General features: G+C 43.6%; 1 protein-coding gene across 10 annotated transcripts in view; it reads right to left on the bottom strand.

Moving 5' to 3' along the window:
• Positions 1–23281, bottom strand: part of SLC9A8 (solute carrier family 9 member A8) — a 68328-nt gene extending 45047 nt beyond the window's left edge. For 4 of the 10 annotated variants that reach the window (XR_003612590.2, XR_003612589.2, XR_003612591.2 and 1 more), the window contains exons 1-5: positions 23123–23273; positions 22651–22698; positions 21091–21269; positions 16031–16111; positions 1278–1336 (exon numbers count right to left, since the gene is read on the bottom strand). Coding sequence is in view for 6 of the 10 variants with exons in the window: in XM_028125250.2 (XP_027981051.1) it covers positions 1278–1336; positions 16031–16111; positions 21091–21269; positions 22651–22698; positions 23123–23148 (393 nt within the window). In the remaining 4 variants the exon portion in view is untranslated. Of the gene's footprint in view, positions 1–1277; positions 1337–16030; positions 16112–21090; positions 21270–22650; positions 22699–23122 lie in introns of all 10 variants that reach the window. The other 6 variants (XR_003612592.2, XM_028125251.2, XM_028125253.2 and 3 more) reach the window with 6 other exon arrangements.
• Between the last annotated feature and the right edge of the window lie 270 nt (positions 23282–23551).

Here is a 23551-nt window from a genome sequence, read left to right as displayed (position 1 = left end):
CCCAGCTAAGGGGAGGTCTATCATAGGAGGAGCTCAAAGTGTATTTTGAGAATTCATTTAATATGTACAATATTTCCTGAATATTAAGTATAACAGTTCAAATTGTGTTTTAGGTCAGACCATGTGGCTTGTTTTGCCAATTTTACACTCTACAGTTTCCTAGGTAAATTAATCCTAGCACCCAGGAGCTGAATCAAGATAAGAGGGGTTTGAATGTGCTAAATTATAGCTACAAAATATTCTTTAATATTTTGAAATGAACCTTACTGCCCTCTACACAATCAATTTTGTTACACACTTTTAAAATCTCTGTACTCAATATGGATGCATAAGTTTTTTTGTGTGTGTGTTTTTTTTTTAATTTATTTATTTGACAGAGAGAGAGAGAGAGAGAGAGACAGCGAGAGAGGAAACACAAGCGGGGGAGCGGGAGAGGGAGAAGCAGGCTTCCCGCCGAGCAGGGAGCCCGATGCGGGGCTCGATCCCAGGACCTTGGGATCATGACCTGAGCCGAAGGCAGACGCTCAACGACTGAGCCACCCAGGCGCCCCAAGGATGCACAAGTTTAAGTTGAAATTTGAGTTTCGGTTAGTCCTTGCACCACAAGATGATGCCCACATGAGGACTACTATATGAACACAAGGGTAAGAACACCCACACACTGAGGACAGCATGGTGTATGGTGGAGAGAATACAGAATACACAGGGCCAGCCCATCTGGCCCTAAGGCTCAACTCAGCCACTTCCTAGCTCTGTGATGTTGGACATGTCTCAACCTCTCTGTGGTCACTTTCTTCATCTGTAAAAACACAGTGATGATAATATGTGGTCAATCTACCTCATGTGGTTTTCATGACGACAACATGAGCTACAGTGTAGAAAGCATTCTGTAAGTTCTACGGTGCTGGACAAATCCGTTTTATCTTCAGCTGTCAGCAATAACCACTGATTGACGTTTAATGCTAATTAGAGACTTCCCCCCAGACAGCAGCAGGTTATTCTAAGATTATACAAATTAAAATAAATAACAAAACATGACACTGAGTGCTCCCGGGTTAACTTGAAGCAGTGTGAGACTTACGTTTTTTTCAAAAAAGTCAGATGTAAAGATATCAACCCTAATCCAGTAGAATGTTAAAAAATTAATGGGACAATATAAACTTCACTGAGAGTCAAGTAATGATAAGCCACCATAACTAACCATCAGTGTTATAAAATTAAGGACAACCAATAAAAATTTTAAGTATGTTCAAAAATCAACAGGTGGGAAAACCTACCTTCCAATTTGCCAATTTTTTGAACTCTATAATTTTTATAACTGCTCCCATGAGAATACCTAGAAGAGAAAATATAAAATTGAACATAATTTAAGATATGAGAAAGATTACTCAGGTTTATTATTCCAGAGAAACTATGTCTTTAAATGGCTTTTATGGATTTCTGCAAGTTTTATGTCTGAACACCTAATAATGGAAACCAATGTGAAGTTTTGAGTTGCATCTCAGGCAAGCATACTATAATAAAGTCAACAACAATGGGGTGGGGTGCGGCTAGGAAACAAAAAGCTTGACAAAACAAGACCCAAGGATAGTCTGCTGGGCACAGAAGATTTAACACCTGTCAGTTTTGCTACATCTGCCCATCTTCAATGTGAAATGACAGAAAGCCCACGAGCTAAGTTTGCCCTATACTGCATAATCTTACCATTTTCAAAAAAGAATCCAAGATCGCTTTCTTAGATTCAGATGGCAGCTCTATGCAGAGTATTCAGTTGGAGATAAAACCTCAATGCTAAAAATAACCTAAAGTAAAAATTCTGTGAAATTCCTGGAACAAAACAGACCATCTGAGTTCAGGCATGTTTCCTTAAGGCTGACAGGCTCATTACTCTCTCATAAAGAACCTACCAAAAATAATTCTCAAAGAAGCATCACGAGGACAGTTTATGATGGCTCTGTTACTCACTAGATAAATGATTTTTAACCCTGTTGACTCATCAGAATCACCATGGGAGCTTTTCATAAAAATAAAGACACCCCAGCAGCACTCCAGACCTACTAAATCACAATCTCTGTAGGGGGTTATACAAAGCAAGCCTGAGGACCACGGTCATAGACTCTTAAAGACAAAGCCTTCCCTCCCCACCACAGAGGAAGGAGCTTCTCCCCATCGACAACAGAAAGCCAGAAAGGCAGAAAGCCGAAGAAACACACTTTGTTGGGTGGGGCGAGGAGACGATACTAGAAGAGAAGTTTATCGGGAAAAGGAAGTGCACGGAAGACTCACTTCTGTGGGGAAGGGCGTTTCAGGTGAGGAGATAAGTTTAACTTTATAAACCTTTATAAACTTTATAAACAGTTCAAAGTACTATTTGAACTGTTACATATTATTAAAACAATAATAAGATTACTTTGAAAAAGAGACCAAGACAAAATAGAGTTGGGCTGTAAAGAGTCAATGAACCTATTTTCGGAAAAGAAGTTGTCCATTCACTTGCCAGGTGGCATGAAAGCACCGATTCTAACCTCTCCAGATAGGGTTCCCCAGTTGCTTCTCTCTTCTTATCTTTTCAAATGGTGTATACATTTTGAGGACTTTTTAATACAATTTTTTATTAATCAAATAGCTCGTGAGTACTTTGTAAAATGTTATAAATACGACAAAAGTCCCTTTTGATGAGATCCCACCCCCCACTCCCACCTTAGTTCTTTCTCTTCCTGCCCCCGGGGTTACCAACCATCTTTGTAAGTTTGGGAAATATTCTACCAGATCATTCTCTATCCTCTTACATGTTTATGTTTAGCCACACCGTCCTGAGTGTGTGTTTATATAAAATTTACAGTACGGTAATGCATCATTCTACTACTTGCTATTTTGCTCAGTGTTAAATCTTGGGAGACGCACTCAGCGATTATTACATATAGATCTGGGCGCCTGGGTGGCTCAGATGGTTAAGCGTCTGCCTTCGGCTCAGGTCATGATCCCAGGGTCCTGGGATCGAGTCCCGCATCGGGCTCCCTGCTCCTTGGGAGCCTGCTTCTCCCTCTGCTTCTCTCTCTCTCTCTCTCTCTCTCCCCACCTCTGTCGCTCATGAATAAATAAATAAAATCATTAAAAAAAAAAAAAGATTACATATAGATCTGCCTCATTCCTTTGAACAGCTCTGCAGCATAGCATAAAAATGCCACACATTGAATAGATATTTCCCCAAAGAAGATATACCAATGGCCAACAAGCACATGAAAAGATGCTTAACATCATTAGGGGAATGCAAATCAAAACCACAATGAGATAGCTCTTCACACTCCCTAGGACGGCTAGCATAAAAAGACAGGAAAGCAAGTGGGGCAAGGGTATGGAGAAACAGGAGCCCTTATTTATACATTGCTGGTGGGAATGCATGCAGTCACTGTGAGAAAACTGTTTAGCAGTTCCTGAAAAAGTAAAAGAGAGTTACCATATGACCCAGCACAGAAAACAAACGCTCATAACAGAAATTTGTATATGGGTGTTCATTAGCAGCATTATTCACAGTAGTCCAAAGGTGGGAGCAACGCAAATGTTCATCAACTGATGAATGGAGAAACAAAGTGTACATTCACACAATGGAATACCTGGCAATTAAAAAAAACGGGGCACTGATCTATGCCTCAACGTGGATGACTCTTGAAAACGTGTTGAGTGAAAGGAGCCAGGCACAAAAGACACCTATTTTGTGACCCATTTGTACAAAACATGCAGGAGAGGCAAATCTATAGAGACAGAAATGGTTGCCTTGGACTGGAGAGGAGGGGTTTGGGGGGGTGACAGCTCAAGGGAATGGGGTTCCTTTTTGGGGTGATGAAAATTTTCTAATAAAATCGACTGTTGTGATAGTTGTACAACTCTGAATATACTAAAACCCACTGAATAGTACATTTAAAATGGATAACTTGTATCATATATGAATTATATCTTTTTTTTTTAAGATGTATTTATTTATTTGAGAGAGAGAGAATGAGATAGAGAGAGTACATGAGAGGGGGGAGGGTCAGAGGGAGAAGCAGGCTCCCTTACTGAGCAGGGAGCCCGATGTGGGACTCGATCCCGGGACTCCGGGATCATGACCTGAGCCGAAGGCAGTCGCTTAACCAACTGAGCCACCCAGGCGCCCATATATGAATTATATCTTAATAAATCTGTTATAAAAAAAGGCCGCAGATTGTACAATTCCATTTATACAAAATGTATGTAATAGGCAAGTCTACGGAGACAGGAAGTAGGTTGGTGGTTGCCAAGGGAGGGGGGAAGGAGGGAATGGGGAGTGACTGCTAATAGGTAGAGGTTTCTTTTTGCAGTGATGAAAATGTTCTGTAATTAGATAGTGGTGATGGTTGCACAGTCCTGTGAATATACTGAAAAGCACTGAATTGTACACCTTAAAACTGTGAAGTTTATGGTATGTGAATTATACTTTAATTTTTTTAAAAAGTCACAGTTTTGGGCGCCTGGGTGGCTCAGTTGGTTAAGCGACTGCCTTCGGCTCAGGTCATGATCCTGGAGTCCAGGGATCGAGCCCTGCATCGGGCTCCCCGCTCAGCGGGGGGTCTGCTTCTCCCTCTGACCCTACCCCCTCTTGGGCTCTCTCTCTCTCACTCTCTCTCAAATAAATAAATAAAAACTTTTAAAAAAATAAAAATAAAAAAAAATAAAAAGTCACAGTTTTTTTAACCGTTCCGCAAATGATAGCTGTCTCCAACCGTTTGCTGTTAACAGCGGTCCTGCAATGAACATGCTGGTTCTCGTCTCTTTGTGTAAGAGTGTTTCCTGAGGGCATATCCAGAGACAGTGAACAGCATGAACATTTTTCTCTCTTGAGAATGCTGCCAAACTGTTCTCCAAAGTGGTTGCACCGAGTTATACTGCTGCCCCAGAGCACTCCCACATCCTCACCAACCCTGGATAATCATCAGAATAACATTTCTGCCCCATATGATGGGCAAGAAGTTGTACTTTGCTTCACTTTGCATTTGCAGCTAATCTGCATTCAGTAATCATTCCTGATTACTAGGGACGCGGAACCTCTTTTCATGGTTTCAGATTTCATTTTTAAAGCTAGTGTTTTCCTGCTCTACTAAAACCTCAACTTTCTCTTTCCCTTGTAAATGTATAATACCACGGTTAATGCTTTTGTGATTACATGTGAAGCAGCTGCATTTGAAAATCATTATTTATAATTATCTATTATTATACCTATTGATTATAATCATAATTATTCTATTGCCTAAGCTTGTTTCTATATTATTATTTATGAGGCACTAGAAAGCTTTGTAGAATACGATGTGATGTTACTATTATTACTTGAGCAATCCTTTCTAGATATCCTAGGACTAAATATCATGCAGTGTGAGACTGGCAAGCTACTGCTTTTCCTTTTGAGACTAAGGTTCCAAGTTAGGTCAAATCAATCTACTCTACAGGAGGAATTCATACCACACAACTAACCACCAGATGGAAATAAAGCCCTATTAGATACAATTTTGTACATTCTTACCAGTAAAAAGAATATAAGCATGTACTTTCGAGTTACAAATTTTTATCTTATTAAAAGACAGCACTACTGTATTAATATATTTAAAATGTACACACAAAATAGAGACTGTAAAAGAGGGAGATTAAAAATAAATAGAAACTTGGGCGCCTGGGTGGCTCAGATGGTTAAGCATCTGCCTTCGGCTCAGGTCATGATCCCAGGGTCCTGGGATCGAGTCCGGCATCAGGCTCCCTGCTCGGAAGGGGGCCTGCTTCTTCCTCTCCCTCTGCTGCTCCCCCTGCTTGTGCTCTTTCGCTCTCTCTGTCAAATAAATAAATAAAATCTTTAAAAAAAAAAATAAACAGAAACTCAAGTTCTGACATTTCCTTCTGCCCCCAATGGATCTTGGTGCACACACCTCACCATGGACACCACTGGATTAATTCAAAATATTGGGAACAATTAATATTTATTTGTTGAGCCCCTTCTCCCAGGATTTGTCACTTTAAATTATTTCTAATCCTCAAGAGAATACTTCAGGTAGGAAGGCTCAGAGCTGACGTGGCCTGTCTGATGGCTCAGGGCCACCAAGTGACACTGGACATCCTACCACTTCGTGATGCTAAGACAGGCAGACTGCACTGCCCCAGCCTGTCTGCACAGCTGTTACAGCCTGAGGACCCTCATCTCTCCCAGGGTGCATTGCTGCTCTACCACCATCACTGTGCAATGTTCCTGATAATTAATGTTACAGAAAAAATGCTTAAGATGTCTTACGGATGATAATCAGGTTGCCAAACAGTATGTAGAACATGATCTTAATTCCCTTAAAAAACAGATACATATGTACATATATATTTATTTGCCCCGTGTTAAAAATACACACACCCCTTATGTCCAGGCACTGTGCTGATGTATAAAATATACACATTTTTGTTCATTCTCACAACTACCCTGCAAGGCAATAAACCATAATAATATAGATGATAGGGGCGCCTGGGTGGCTCAGTTGGTTAAGCGACTGCCTTTGGCTCAGGTCATGATCCTGGAGTCCCGGGATCGAGTCCCACATCCGGCTCCCTGCTGAGCAGGGAGTCTGCTTCTCCCTCTGAATCTCTTCCCTCTCATGCTCTGTCTCTCATTCTCTCTCTCTCAAATAAATAAATAAAATCTTAAAAAAAATAATATAGATGATAATATTAATAGCCCCAGCTAACAGTTAATGATTACTTAGCAGGTAGACATTATACTAAACGAATTCTATGTATTACCCTGCTCGATATCTGCAACTCTAGGAAGTGAAGGTCCTGTTGACTACACTTTATAAATAAGGAAACCGAGGCTAAGGCCCAGCATCACTTACCTAGTGAATAATAGCAGATCCAGAATTGTTTAAGAATGATTTTATCTTTATTTGATTATATAACAGATGCACATGGTTCAAAACTTAAAAGGTAGAAGAATACTCTGAAAATTTGAGTCTCTGGGCTTTTTTCTAGGCTTTTGCTATCACTGCCATTCCCATCTAAATAAATACGATTCCCCATGGGTGGGGGCATCCAGAGCAAAAACCCTTGAAAGAGGGATTGTTGGGTCAAGGTTACAGGCATTTTTCATTCTCACGCCGTGACGCGTGCCCAGCTCCCTTCACTGGGCCCATCTGTGTGAGCTGCTGAGAACGCTGGCTGCTAAGTGCTCACAGCTGTCCCTTACTCCAGAGAAGTGCCCTCAGCTGCCCAAAGGCACTTATCAGGAAGTTGTGCCCGCTCTGCACCAGTTCACAGCCCATGACTCACTGAGCCGGCATTAGGAGTCCAACCCCCGGCTTTAAAAAGGGACAACCACAGCATGGGTTCTTGCTCCATTGTCTTCCTAGTGAGGCCCTGGCTGGGCTGAAACTGAGATCCAGCCCGGTGTTTGGCTCTTTCTCCTCCCCTAGTCTGGCTTCCTCCCTTCCTCACAGATTTATTCATAAAGAGCACCCCTCCATAAATTATCTGTTCCCCAACCATCTCAGACTCTGCTTTTAGGCAGCCAGCTTAAGACCACTGGTTCCAGGAGTGGAGTGGTTCCAGGAAGCAAATTCGAAAGGTGCTGTGCTTCTGGGGTTGGATTACGCAGCAGCCAGTGAGCAACGAGGACCCCAGCGTGGTGGTAAAGTCCTGGCAGTCACTCACCTGGGACTGCCCTGGACTGCTAGAACTCCCTTGTGTCCAGCCAGGTGGGCACATGGGTGGGAGGCAGTGGCTCAGGCAGTATCTGCAGGGTTGGAGAGGGGTGGGGGAAACAAGAACAGTGGAATTGTGTGGTGCTTGCTGGGGGCCACTGATGTTTGGAAAGAGAAAATGACCAGGCTCAGGCAATCACCAACCTAAAAGCAAAGGGTGAGAGTCATAGGGCTTCCTTGGCAACATGTAAGTAGACCCCCATCACCTGCAGCTGGAGGGCTTCTAGAGCTGAAGAGCAGGCATGGGACTTAACCGCCAGAGGGGCAGATCTTCCGAGAAAGTTGAACTCAAGAAGGTCCATCTATACCTCCTCCTGCCAGGCCTGCTAAGGAAGAAGTGGGACTCTGAGACGTGGGGGAGTTATCTTGGGGAGATGTACACGAACACCTTGAACCTCCAGATTCCTGTGGACCCTCTGGGCTGGGAGAAGTGCCCCCACCTCCTTGCTGGAATACAGAGCTCCCCGGGCTATTTAGAGATTACAAAGAAGCTCTAAATAAGTCAAACGCCTTCTGTTAATTCCTGCTTTCTGTCATAACCTAGTCCCAAAGGACCCAGGCCATATGGACATTCCCCGGGACAACACATTGGTCCACTAGACTGTGGATATCATGTTAATCTGATATGACAAGAAGTGGCGAGTCAATGTCTTGGTGAGACACAGAGGCTTCAGAGGATAGAAAGTTTCAGGGACCTGCCCACCAGGGAAGCTGTTAGGGGTCAAGTGGTCTGCAGCATGACAGAACATGCCTTCAAGCAAAGCACGTTCCGCCTCCCACCACTGAGAAAGAAGCGCAAGGCCTGGTAGGCCTCCTCCAGGTTTGAAGAAAACTACTTCAATCCATTTGCTGGTTTAGGAGGCTGAAAGTTTTGAGCGGGGCCCAGAAGAAAGGGCCCTGCAGCAGGTCGGGCTGCAGTTCAAGCAGCTTTGCTGCTTCTGCCGTACCAAGTGGAAGACCGCACAGTAGTAGAAGTATCTATGGTAGAAAGGGATGGTGTGTGATGTCTCAGGCAAGCTGCAATAGGAGGGCTGCTCAGCATAGATCTCTGGGGTTCTGGAGCAAGGTCTTGCCATTTGCAGCAGAGAAACTATACACCATTTGAAAAACACCTGAGGATAAAAACCCAAAGAGCTCCTGGCATGCTCTGGGGCCCTGGTAGAGACAGAGTATCTGAGCATAGGACATCAAGTGCTCATGTGCTCAGAACTGTCCTTTCTAAGAGAGGTTGCCATATCTACCCAGCTCTAAGGCCAGGTGGGCCCAGCAGCAATGCATTGTAAGATGAAAGTGTTACATTGCAGATCAGGCTTGTGTGGGCCTAGAGGACACAGGCGTGAACAGGCGCCCCAGGCCTCTGTGCCCGCTATGGCTGTTATGTCAACACCTCTCTCGGTTCCTACATATGGCCTTACATACCGCCTCGTTGGGAGTTCTTCATGACCAGCTGACAAGAGGAAAAACCCAAGCTTGGTTCATGGAGGATTCAGCCCGCCTCTCGGCTCAGCCACGTCAGTGTTTGTGCAATGGGCTCATGAACACAGAAGATATGGTGGCAGAGACGGGAGCTGGGCAGGGGCTCGACAGCATGAAGCCCTCACACCATGGCTGTGCAAGCTACTGCCATTGCCGAGTGGAGCACTGGACAGCCACAGAGACCAACACCTATCACCTGATGTGGTTCCATCCCTTGTGAAGACCAGCTAGCTACAGGATGGCAACTCCATTACATCAATGGAAAGGGCGGTAGTTCATCCTGACTGAGACTGACGCGTGTGCTGGCTGTATGTCTTTTGGCTAGTGCCACTGTCCAGGGCCCACAAGTGCCTGATCCACTTTCAAACTAAGAGACTCCCTTTATGGCAAAGAAGGGGCAGCAGTGGGCATGTGACCACGGACTCCACATGGTCCTATACCACATACCACCCCATGCAGAAGCTGCTGGCCAGCCAGAGTGGTAAGGGGGTCTCAGAGAAGCTGAGGCACCAACTTGGAGAGGACATGCTATGAAGAATGGAGCTCCCCCCAAGGATGCAATTTACTCCTTAAACCAATAGCCAGAGGCACCTGGGTGGCCCAGTTGGTTAAGCGTCTGCCTTTGGCTCAGGTTGTGATCCCAGGGTCCTGGGATGGAGCCCGCATGGGGCTCCCTGCTCAGCAGGGAGTCTGCTTCTCCCTCTCCATCTGCCTCTCCCTCACTCCCCCCTTTATGCGCACGTGATCTCTCTCTCTAATAAAAATCTTAAACAAAACAAAACACCAATGGCCATTATAGGGCGGTACATCCGCAGGGGTAAGCATGGGTACAGACAACACACAATGGGTAAAAGTAGGAGTGGCCCCACTCAACATCATTCTCAGGGACTCATCTGGGACCAGCGATCCCTACTTGGGGAACTTCTGCTTCCTTAGGCTGCAACTTCAGGCTCAGGGGGTCGAAAGGTCCTGGCTCCCAGAAGGTGACATTACCCCAGGGTTCACATAGTAAGAGTTACAGTGGCTGCTGCCTGGTCCCTTTGGGCTCCTTGAGCCAAAAGACCAGCAGGCCTAGAAACAGGTTACCATACTGGCAGGGATAATTGACCCTGTTCATCATGAGGAGATAGACCTGCTACTATATAATGAAGCAAAAAGGAATATAATTATGTAATACTCTTTTACCCACAAATGATTGTTTTGAAAATATTTTTAGCACATTTTGGCAGCTGTAATTATAGAATCAAGTTATATTATCATAAGGTAATTTTGAAAATCCAATCCTTGATTCTGCCACCTATTTGAAAGCAGATACCTCAAAGATACTCTAATTAAAAGATGGGAATCCATACCTCAGCGCTGTTTGTTTTCTGGGGAAAGCCTGTTTTATATGTTTTGTTTTAAAGTAGCTCACATTAGGGCGCCTGGGTGGCTCAGTTGGTTAAGTGACTGCCTTCGGCTCAGGTCATGATCCTGGAGTCCCGGGATCGAGTCCCGCATCAGGCTCCCTGCTCAGCGGGGAGTCTGCTTCTCCCTTTGACCCTCCCCCCTCTCATGCGCTCTCGCTCCCTCAAATAAACAAAGAAAATCTTTAAAAAAAAAAAAGTAGCTCACATTATTCCTTTTTCCACCACAGAGGAGAACATTTAAGTGGTGAGAGAGGAAATTCAAGAAATCAACCCAAAACGCAGATGTCAGAATACAATTATTTAATAACATTTCATGTTTTAAAATTTAGCCTATCTCCCTACTCTGGCATAACTAGGAGATTTAAATATGAAATCCAACCTACGGATGATAAAATGCTCAACTAAGAGAAGATGATCATAAAACTAGGGAAATCCAAGCAAGACTCCAGGAAAAAGGAGGAAGTTATTCCACACCGAGCACACATTGAGTTCACGGCAGTAAAAGAGCAACAGGTGTTCCAAGGAGACCTCATCACCTCTGACCTGTGTCCAGGAACTAAGAGTCTGCGCTAGCACCCTTCCTTGGAATGCGACGGCCTCGAAAATCCTGAGTCTAATGTGATCATTTTGTCAATTTGACAACCAATTTTGGCCTCTGCCTCTAAGACAGCTACTCTTAACACCAACAAACGAATGCCTATTTCTTCTCTAAGAAAAATCAAAGCAGGGGCGCCTGGGTGGCTCAGTTGGTTGAGCGACTGCCTTCAGCTCAGGTCATGATCCTGGAGTCTTGGGATCGAGTACCGCATCGGGCTCCCTGCTCAGTCTGCTTCTCCCTCTGACTCTCCCTCTCTCATGTGCTCGCTCTCTCTCTCATTCTCTCTCTCAAATAACAAAATCTTAAAAAAAAGAAAAAGAAAAATCAAAGCACCTCAGATTCAGAGAGAGTTCCTCGTGAGACACTGTAAGCTGTGTCAGCATTAGACTTTAATAGTCTAAAAAGGAACAGAAGCTGTTATAGTTACAGCTAGGATTCTCACTTTGTCTAAAAAAAAAAAAGAAAAATTTTTTTTAGAACTTAAGTACAATTAGAGTATCATTACTACATCTGTTTTTTCCTGAATTACTTTTCGTCAATAACTCAGGAACCAAGTGATTTTTTTCATCACTTTCCACTTAAAACCCCCAATGACACAAAGAGCACTAAATTAAAAAAATTAAAATCCTTTAGTCAAAACAAGAATGAGTTTATAAAACTAAAGGCACAGATTAAGAAGGTTATGACAAGGGAGCACTCCTGTGTGCACCCTAGTCAGTGATGCAATCAAATCTGGGTTGTCTAATTGGTAGTACTGGCATCGGATAGGGCAAATTTCCAGTACTTACTTAACCCCTTCTGACTTTTCTCTCTAAAATAAAGTATGACTGAGGGGAGGGGAGGAGAGAAATCTCCTGTTTTGCTACATACAACAGTGGGTAGTAGGCAGTACAATTATTTCATTTTTAAACCTTATAAATTTCAGCCCAAAATATATAGTGAATCAGCACCAACAAAAGTAAATATATGAACTTAATATACGGAAGGAGTAGTAAAAACGAAAGAACACAAAAAATGATATAAACTCAAACCAAGTAAAGTCATCTAATCTCCATGTATATGCCTACATGTGGTCTGGAAGAGAAGGAAGCATAATAAAAATAGCTGAAATTGTCAATGAAAAGGATTTTTCTGTTTCTGTATAGCTCTCTGTGCAAAAAAGAGAAAAAAAATTTTTTTCAAAGGCCTAAGCTACAGAATTCCAGAAAGTATCCAAAAGCTTTGAAGGGTCAAGAAAATATCTTTTAAAATTTCATGTTGATACTTTTTTATAAAAGAATGAGAAAAGTCTGGAGATTCATCTGAAAACACAATAAAATAGAAGGGGGAAAATGTGCTTTTAAAGGGCAGATAGTCCTTTTCTATACCAATAATTTCTTAGGAACTCTGAATGTTTAACATCAAAGGCCAATCGTGTCTCTAAATGACGGCAAACTGAAAAGCAACTCTGGGCTAGAAGAGGTAGGCCAGGAGAGTTTATCCCTGAAAGAAGGAAAACCCCATTTTCTCTGGCAGCTTCATCTAGATTCTTTGTTGGCACAAAACTTGGAAACTCTTGAAATGGTGATATATCAGTATTTTGTTACACTTTGCTCCAGTAAGAGAAAAAAAGTTCTCCTTCAATTTACATAGCTTTATGAAATACAGGACTATTTTGATAGCTTTGTCAGCATTTCCAAATTCTAACCAAATGTCCTCTAACATAATAAAAAATACTTTCTGGACTCTGCCACTCTCCCTGGAACTGCTCTTAGCATTCCAATCACCTGAGTTAGCTAACGGAAGTTTTGAAAGCAAGACTTACTCTCCATCAACCCTCCCATGACCTGGCTGTACAGGCTAGTTATTTCTGCTACATCAGTGAAGAAATTAACCCTGTAGATGGAGAGCCTTGGCCAATCCCCACCATTCCACTGCCTGTCCAGGCTGGGGAGGCCATGAGGTCAGAGTTCATCCTACAACTTCTGGTGGAAACAGGGAGAAGAGGAGGTCACTCTTCCCTCTGTGATTGCTACTGTAAGGATAGTACACCTGAAGCTGGAAAGGTTCAGGAGAGAGCCTGCCTGAGAGTGAAGCCAAAACAAAGGGAAGCACTGTTGAGAAATGAAGAAAAACGGAGTCTAGGAGACTTGATCCAGCTAAGTCTGAAGTTAGAGCCCCCCGTAGCTTTCTCGGTTCCATGGGCCAATGGGTGTACAACTCCACCCCCACCAATGTGTTTGCTTTGAATCAATTTTAACTGATTTTCTTGCTTAAGTGAAAAGAGTCCTGTATCAGTTAAGATGCTTTTAGCTGCAAGTAAAAGAACACCTGCCCAAAAATGGCTTCAACCACAGATGTTTGTTATTTCATATAACAGGCAGCTTTAGAACTATCAATTCAACAAAACCAACAACGCAGTCAAGAATCCGGGTTTCCCATCTGTCCCCTTGGCGATCCTTAGCATTCTGGCTTTTGTGTCTGAGCCACAGTGATCACAAGACGTCCACAAGTTCTCCAGGCATCACATCCTCACAGGACAGCATCAAAGGTAGGGGAGATTTTTTTTTTTTATCAGAGAGGATAGAGTGCCGTGCACCTCAGCCCTTCTCCGTGGTCTCACAGGCCAGAACGGGGTTTCATACTGCCTTGCTGCCTTCACCCCGTTCAACCAATCAATGGCAGAGTGGAATTATCATGATGGCATAAAGACCAGTCTTGACGTGGAGGAGCCCGACTTCTTTGAGTGCAACTGTGGCAAGATACCTTTTGATATGTTATTTCAAATTTAAAATCAAAATTAGCAGGGCACCTGGGTAACTCAGTCATTAAGCATCCGCCTTTGGCTCAGGTCATGATCCAAGGGTCCTGGGATCGAGCCCCACATCAGGCTCCCTGCTTGGCTGGAAGCCTGCTTCTCCCTCTCCCACTCCCCCTGCTTGTGTTCCTGCTCTCGCTATCAATTTCTGTCAAATAAGTAAATAAAATCTTTAAAAAATAAATAAATAAAATCAAAATTAGGGTTCTATTTTCAAGGAAGAAGGGGGAAAGCCCCATGGGCAGGCAACAAACAATGTCTGCTGTAACTCCTAACACAAGCAGTTACCCAAACATTCAGAGCGAAGAACATGACATTCCAAACCAAATTATAAGAACTATCGTTTCCATGTGCACATGGAATACCTAAATACACACCAACTACCGTTCTTATTCTAAGAAACTATGAAAACTGACCGCAAAACTGTACATTCCTTGGAGTCATGTTTTAAGTCTTTACTGAATGTCCCAGAATAGGTATTAGTTGTGTAGGTTATTTTTAGTATGCCTGATAGCAGGAAAGGGATGTTAATAAATGATCATCCCATGCTTAGAGCTCAAAGACTATCTCGTTAGCTAAGGTTGTTCGAATCTACCAGGATGTGCCACTCTAGAGCCTGCTAAATAAAGAACGGGAACTCTGAGAAAAATTGTTTTCCAACTCTTCACTGAAGATCAGTACTATCCAGTGGTGTAGCTCCTTAAGATGTGGCATCACTGGTGGGTTATGAGGTTTACATGAGGTGGCAATGCAAAAGCTCACAGGCGAGAACCTGACACTTAGTAGTAACGTGAGGCCCAGGGAAAACACAGGAGGGGCTGAACCAGGGTAGTAGGAATGCCGATGGTACAGGAGGAGGTGAATCAAAGTCTGAATGTTCATCTCCAAAGCTAACCTAAACCATCGTTATACTGCAAAAGTACTACTACATATGCTAAACAAGACCTATAAGGCAAAGAAAATTAACTTACAGACCATCAATGATAAGGAAAAATTAAATATCATTAGTAGACAAGTGGAATCTAATAAAAGTAACTACAATTTCATAAACTCATGAACGCCTTAGCTGATCTTAGTGAAAGCTTATATACTATGCCTTAAGCACCCCCCCGTTTTATTTTATTTTTTTAAAGATTTCATTTATTTATTTGACAGAGAGAGAGATAGCGAGAGAGGGACACAAGCAGGGGGAGTGGGAGAGGGAGAAGCAGGCTTCCTGTCGAGCAGGGAACCCAATGTGGGACTCGATCCCAGCACCCTGGGATCATGACCTGAGCCGAAGGCAGATGCTTAACGACTGAGCCACCCAGGCGCCCTTCCCACCCACATTTTAGTCTTGATTTTAATACTTACTGAAAAATAAGGTCCCTATACCTTCCTTCATTAACCATTTCAATTAACTGTCATGTGAGCTCGCATCTGTTATTACACCGATTCATTCCCTCTAAACAGAGGCTAATTATCTTTTCTTTTATTATTTATTATTGAATTATAGTTGACATACAGAGGCTAACTATCTTAACGATTAACTGCCGCAGGAAACAAGAGAGAAATTAAGTGAGGTAGAATGGAATGCTCCTGAAGACTTTAGATCTGACTGACATGGAAGTGAGCCATTCCTACTCCTAGACCTGAAGTGAGAGTCCCTTCTGGCTATAAAATTCAGTGACCCTATGAATTAAGTGTCAATTACTCGCCTTAGTTGAGTTGGGTGTCTGCACAGCCTGGTAACAGAGGTCAATGTGCCCCAAGGGTAGTTCTAGAAGCAGAAAGGCCTTCAAGTTATACAGAGGGGCATCTATGTGATCTCTAGGAGGTCATCGCCCGTCTCTGAAGCCACAGTGTCCTCATCTGTAAAATGGGATCATAATACCCTCATGGCAAGTGGCAGTGAGGCTTAAATGAAATCAGGAACGTACCACATCTCATGTGGTTCCTGGCACTAAGAAGACACTAAAAAAAAAAAGTTATTGTTACTGCTTTTCTTATAGGATCACTGATAAGCACTTACCTAAAGAAACAACAGCAACACTCTCTGGCAAGAAATGTAATCTGTATCGGATCAGTAAATGCACCAATATGATGCAGATAGCTGTGGGGAAAAAATAAGACATTATTAAAATGGCACAATTTCAAATAATAAACACCAAGTTCAAAGCCATGGTTACTTCTGGGGGTGCTGCCAGGAAAATGTACAAGGGACAATGACATAATAAACTGCAGTTATATTTTCAAGCTCTTATTTCTTAACCCGGAAACAGACTCACAGTGTTTATAACATTGTCTCCATATTTCTTTATATGCCTGGACTAGTTTGTGTTCCAGGGTTTACTGAAGGAGCAACAGACATCTAATGTTTTTCTAACCTGTTAAGCCTCATACAATCATTTTTTGAATCAATCTGATTCTGAGAAGTCTTCAACTTTTTTTGAAATAATCAACTGGGAAACCTGAAATGGTGAGAAGGAAGTCAACGAAATCACTTTTATGCAAATATAACTGCAACAGAAGATGCTGACACAATGTATTTTGCCTCCATGTGATAGGTTCTCTTGGAATAGAGAAGGAAGTGAGAGTCTTATACAAAGGGGACAAAGTAAATATTTTGGTCTGGTGATGAGAACATCAGAGACCAAAAGATGGGGTGCCTGCCCCTCAGCTAGGTACTAGGGCTCCCACTGGGAGAGGGCTCCCCATGAGCCAGGTGGTGCACTGAGCACTTCCCAAACACTGTCTCATTTGACCCCCAACACCCCTCTTAACTAATTATTATCATAATCTCACATCACTGGTGGGTGCTGCAGGGTTGAGCCCAATTCCAACCCTGGGCCCTTAATCACAGGCACCCACCACCTCCCTCCCAACTGCCTTTGTTCCTCAGTCGCCAAAATAAGAATAACGTCTGACTTTTCTCACAAATGTCGACAGCAGCACTATTCACAATAGCCAAAACGTAGAAACAAGCCAAATGTCCATCAACTGATGAGTGGATACACATGATGTGCTGTATCTACAGTGGATTATTATTCACCCATAATAATTAACGCAGTTCTAACACACGCTACAACACGGATGAACCTTGAAGATACAATGCTAACTGAAAAAAGCCAGATATAAAAGGTCACATATTGTATGATGCTATTTGCCTGAAATGGAGTAGGCAAATTCCTAGGAATAGAAAGCAAAATAGTGTTTACTAGAGACTGTGGGTAGGGGAGGATGGGGAGTGACAGCTTTTAAAGGGTACTGGGTCTCCCTTTGGGGTGATGAGAACATTCTGGAACTAGATAATGGTGGTGGTTGCACAACATCGTGAGTGTACTAAATGCCACTGAATCATACACTGTAAAATGGTTAAAATGGGATATATTTTGTTTCTTTTAACAAATATACATTCTTTAAAAGAAAAAAAGATGGGGCGCCTGGGTGGCTCAGTTGGTTAAGCGACTGCCTTCGGCTCAGGTCATGATCCTGGAGTCCCGGGAACGAGTCCCACATCGGGCTTCCTGCTCAGCAGGGAGTCTGCTTCTCCCTCTGACCCTCTTCCCTCTCGTGCTTTCTATCTCTCATTCTCTCTCTGAAATAAATAAAATCTTAAAAAAAAAAAGAAAAAAGATGAAGTAGATACAAAAAAGAGTAATAACAGAAAAAGACCTCCAAGACATTCTGTGAGATGAAAAAGCAAGTTATAGGATCCTATTTATATTAAAACAAAATCCAAGCTAGATGTGCTTATACGTGTGAATGTGCTTATGAACGTATATGCGCCTATACACCAACAAGTACATGTTTTCAAGTATACTTGGAAAAAAAGAAGGGCAAAAACTTCTGTGTGGTAAGGAGGATAGGTATACTCCAAGTGAATATACTTCTAAATGTTCATGGCCGAAGTAATAATTATGGAAACTATATTAAAACATAGGCATATCAATTTTAATAACTCCAGAAATTTAATGGCCCATAAAATGTGTCAAATGATGCTAACTGTTAACTCTAATGTAAGTCAAAAAAAATGACTCACCATTGTTTCTGCAGAGTCAAAGATCATCAACGGTTAAGTGTAAATCAACTGATTTCAAGCTTCTGAAGTCAAAAGTAACAAGAGTTTTGGCATCCCTCCTCAAAAAAGGGGAATACACTGAAATCTTTTCACAAGCTTATAGGACATAAAAGTTACACTTTCATTTGACTTGACTAAAATAGTAAACAAAAGCAGTAACTGAGGGGCTCAGTTAAGTGTCTGACTTCGGCCCAGGTCATGATCTCATGGGTCCCGGGATTGAGCCCCGCATTGAGCTCCCTGCTTAGTGGGGAGTCTGCTTGTCCCTCTCCCTCTGCCCCTCCCCTCTCTGTGCTCTCTCTGAAATAATAGAGACAGAGAAAACAAGCAGGGGGAGTAGCAGGCAGAGGGAGAGGGAGAAGCAGGCTCCCCGCTGAGCAGGGAACCTGACATTGGGCTCGATTCCAGGACCCTAAGATCATGACCTGAGCCAAAGGCAGACGCCCAACCGGCTGAGCCACCCAGGCGCCCCAATAAAAAAATCTTAAAAAAAATAAAATAGTAGGGGCGCCTGGGTGGCTCAGTCGTTAAGTGTCTGCCTTCGGCTCAGGTCATGATCCCAGGGTCCTGGGATGGAGCCCCGCATCAGGTTCCCTGCTCTGTGGTAAGCCTGCTTCTCCCTCTGCCCACTCCCCCTGCTTGTGTTCCCTCTCTGGCTGTCTTTCTCCCTGTCAAATAAATAAAAATCTTAAAAAAAAAAAAAAATGAAACAGTAAACAAAAGTGATTAAATGTGTCCCAGGTTAGGAGTTCCTGAAGTCTAGAATAAACTATGGACTAGTATTTCCCTCAATTCACTGCAGTTCATGTATTTAGTGAGTTAGCAAGATACTTATTAACTGTAATTTTTTTTAACCTTATCAGATGTATATTGTTTGGACATCTAAGATATAAAATATACTGTTGATAACATACAAGAAAGGAGCAAAAATGTCTTCAAATTTATTGAAAAAGAAAGCATTCCATTCTGCTACTGCATGCTGACCTACACATATAAAGCGGAGATACCGATTTGTAGACTGCCAACAGTCTGATGAGGCGAAAACAAAACCCACCTGACGCTAGTGTGACTCTAGGTTTATGAACTGTTTGAAAAGACGATCCAAGTGAAATATATAGCACTAATAAATACAGCTCAGACCTTTCTGGCCCCAAAGATCTGTTACCACTGCGCAGGGTCTTGCCAGGATTAAAAAGCGCTATAACAACCTGTTTTGTGGTTTCTGGCACAAACTAACCTACAATGCCCCACACCCTGAAAATTACTTTGGAAAGTCTGACTTAGCCTTATTATCTTCCCATGAAACAAAGTGACTACAAAACAAAAGTTTTCTTCCAGGCCTGTCTTGTATGCTGTCTACCTTATCAAGCTGACAACAATGTAAAAAGGCTAATAATACTGGTCCTTCAGGATTAAGGAGTCAGGTACTAAAGACTTCTTAATCAAGAAAAGAACTGCTTTGTTTATATTCAACTACTATCACAGAGGAAAAAGGAAAAACAAAAGAGTCTTTGTCGGAATAATCCCCTAGGAGCAGAATTCAACTACATTCACAAGGTACACAATTACTTGAGCATATCAGGTCCATATAGGACACTGCACGCTTGTGGTTTGTGTACTTTTGCAGTATTCGATTTAAAAGTTGTATGGGTTTTTTTGTTCTGTTTTGTTTTTTAAGCAGGCTACTCGACTAGCACGGAACCCGGCACAGGGCTCAAATTCACAGCCATGAGCTCAAGACCTGAGACCAAGGGTCGGATGTTCAACCAACTGAGCCACCTAGGTGCCCCCAATTTAAAAGTTTTTTAGGATCTGAGAGAGATAAGGCTGAGTCCTGGGATTTTAAATCAAATGATTAGGTTATTAAAATTATTTGACCATTAACAGAATCTGAATATAAATGTGAAAGAAGTTCCAGTTTTCAAAAAAGTCCTCAATGACATCAGCGAAATGCTTCGTGCCTTTCAATCAGGTTGTAGTTCCCATTCCTCTGAAAAGACCTAATCTAATTAGAAATACGGCTCAGTATCATGAAAAGAAAACTGGAAAATGTAACTATGCCAACTTTACTCATCCAGTAAGAGTTTGGATTTGGGTCAAATTTGAAGTTATTTCTTCCTCTGTCAGCTGGTCCAAAGTGGTTGTGCAGTTTCGACTTTTTGTTTTGTTTTGTTTTTTGGTCTAAAACAGTTGTCTACAGTCTCTAGGAGGCATCTAAGTTATTGCATTTTACCTAAACTTCTCGACTGATGTCTGGCAACCCAAATATTAATCTCTGGTCTTCCAGAAACCAGGCATGTCAATTGCTTGATCTCTCTAGGCCTAAATTTTCTCACCCATGACTGGAGGAGGTTGAACAAAACGAGACTTTTGAGAGTGAATCTGTTCAAAGAAAAACATTACATAAGTAAACAACAACATAGGTGGTATACAGACATGGTAAAAGTCATAACCACGGTTAATGGGAGACAGAGGGTAAGGAAAGGGGTGTCTGATCTTTTACTCAGCAACAAAACCTTTAATTAAATAAAATTTACACAGAAGCCTAACAGGAGACAAAATGCTGCTCTGGTCAGAAAGTCAGATGCCCTCCCATTTGACTCAGCCCACCTCCTGCTCCCACCACCACCTACACACACACACACACACACACGCACACACACACACACGCACACACACACACACGCACACACACACACACACTCATGAGTAGTGTTTGAAATCCATTAAACTAGAAGACGTTCAAGGTTCTTTCTAGGTCAAAAATCCCTTCTTTCTTTCAAATGACATCTAAGATATTATATAAAGAGCACTTCAAAATTGCTAGGCTCGATGATTTTATAGAAAAAGGAGTGCCTCTTATGAACTGATCATTGTCCCTCAGTGTTTTGACATCAAACCAAATGAAAGGAAGACTTGACATCAAGTAAATGGTGGCTTAGACAGGGTTGGCCTTATAGACAGCACACACAGACACTCAAGATGGCAAATGAGGGTGTCTCCACATTCACCTAAGACGAGGAGGCTGAAGAAGATGGTCATGCCGCTTGACTGTTCCTCCTGCTGAGCCTGCTCCCCCGTTTGCACAGGGAGAATGGGCTTGGCAGGGGTCGGGAGCACCAGTTTCGTGGTGACAACCAGGGTAGTGTGAAGGGTGACATTGAAACCTTCGTGAGTTGTGTTAGGGAACCTGTTGGACATAAAAAGCAGCAGGATTAGATAAAGGGAAAAGGGCCTGAGTATCAACACACATACACAAACAGAAGGAGCACCTGGCACAGAGGATGATGGGATTCACAAGTCTTACAACCACTGGCAGGCCTCAGAGAGAAACTGATTCAGAAAATTCCTGCCTGCCACAGCAGGAGAGTACCAGTGGTTTCAGGTGCTCTGAACACAGCCACTCAGAGGACAGGAACAAGGGGGTATCAGGGCCAGTGCAGAAACAAAATGCTGCCTGCTCTTTGGCATTTAATGGGGGATTTAAATGGAGACAAACTGAAGTCTCATCACGTTCCAAGATCCACTGTTATTTACTTGGCGCCTTTATTTCTCCTGTTTACATTCTTTTCCTTGAATTATAGCAGCAAGTTGAAGAAGCCACCTGAATTTACCCAATTGTTGATCTGGTTGGAACAGCCCACCCTGCTTTATAAAATCCTCAGATTTCTAAAGGCTCAAATGTAACCTCCTCTGTAATACTGCACCCACCCCACCTCTTATGTCCTTCACCAGCGCTCTCTCCTCACTTTGGGGTCAGACTGTAAACTGGTGCTATCATTGCAATTGTGATTGTAACAGCTCATGTTTATTGAGTAAATGCTTCACTCCAGGGATTATATAACATACAACCTCTCATTTAATAGGCATACCAGGCCTGAGGTGGGGACTATTCCTTTCCCTTTTTTACCCATGAATAACTGAAGCTCAGAGAGGTTGCATAACCTGGCCAATATCTCAGCTAATCAAGTTTGAGACCAAACTTGAAATCACTGGGCCATACCACCTCTTTTGCTTTGTGTTGCTGAGGCCCAGTCTGGTGTCTGCAATAGAGCATATGCTGAATAAATAAGCAGACGAAACGAAATGACCACCCAGCCAGCCAAGAGACATATCTGAAAAGATGTCAGGCGAGGGGGTCAGATTTCAACCACGGGGATTCCTTTTTAATTTTTACAAACCGGTTCACATAGATACGGCATCTACAACATGCAATAGGTTGTGCCCGGCAGATATGGAGACGGACTAAAGAGTGGTCCTTCCGGCTAAGTACCTGGGGGACACAGGACGCCCACCCCCGCCCCTCATCTCATCTTGTACAGCTAGCCCCTTCGCTCTTTACATTCCAGCCATCCTGCCTTTCCTTCTGTCCCTCAAAGACACTAAGCTCCTTCTTGCTTCCAGCCTTTTGCATTTGCTTGTTCTCTCTCCTATCCCTCCTTCTCATTAGTTTCGGCGGGCACGTCACTTCTTCCTAGACGGACTCTCCCATCCTAACACTTCCGTTTTCTTTTAGCACTCTGAAATCATCTTGCCTACTTAGGGTCTTTCCCCACTAGAATGGAAACTACCTGAGGGCGGCTCCTGGTCGGCCTCCTTCACTACTATGTGCCCAGGGCCTGGAATAGAGTAAATGGCCAACAGTTAACGAATGAATGAAACTCCGTGGAGGAAACAGATGCGAAAAACGACCGTTACAGTGGGGGGGGGGGGACTTCCTGGAGGAGGCGGCGGAGCTCTCCCTGATCATAAGACCGAAAAATGGGAAAGTGGAATTGGGGTTTCGGTTTCCGCCGGACGGCTTTCGAGGCCTGCCCCGGCCTGCCGGTTCCCTAGACGAGAATCTGACCTTAGGAGGCTGCAGGGCCGGGCTGCGCCCAGGCCCGTCCCTCCCGCCCTCCTCGCTGGCGCCGGCATGGTCAGTCCTGGCCAAGAGCCACAAGGAGCTCCGCCTTTCAGGGCCAGAGGGAGGCCTGAGGCTCTCGCTGTCACCCGCCGGGGCCCAGCCCTGCCGCCTCCGCCGCCCGGGAAAAGCCCACTCACTCCTCTTCCGCCATCTTCTCCCACATCTTGCGGAGCCTCCAAGACCACCGAGTTCGGAGCCGGGGGCTAGCAGGGACTGCTTTTGCTTCCGGCTTCCGCTGGAGGAGCGGGCCGGCCGACAAGCGGGGGGCGGGGCCTCAGCCGTGAGCAAGCGGCCCTTCTGTCTCTTCGTCTCTGTGGGCTGAACGGGGGAGGACCCGGCCAGGGCACTTTTAGGACACCTGACCGGCTTGGGCTTGGTGACCTCCTGGCCCTATGGAGTTTTGGCTTTTCTCCAGCCCGGGGCGGGGAAGGTTTGAGGGGAACTCCCGTGAGGTCACTGTGACTCACCCTGAGAGCAGACGCTCTCCGCCCAGTGTCCAGGACTTGACACGGAAAGTTGGGAAGGAAGCTTCTAGCCTAGGCTGTGTAGAGGGACCCCAGGGGACA

Source organism: Eumetopias jubatus, unplaced genomic scaffold, assembly GCF_037043125.1.
Source record: "Eumetopias jubatus isolate StellerSeaLion01/CBP00866 unplaced genomic scaffold, mEumJub1_p1.0 scaffold_9, whole genome shotgun sequence".
NCBI lineage: Eukaryota > Metazoa > Chordata > Mammalia > Carnivora > Otariidae > Eumetopias > Eumetopias jubatus.
This window is presented reverse-complemented; position numbering and strand designations above follow the sequence as displayed.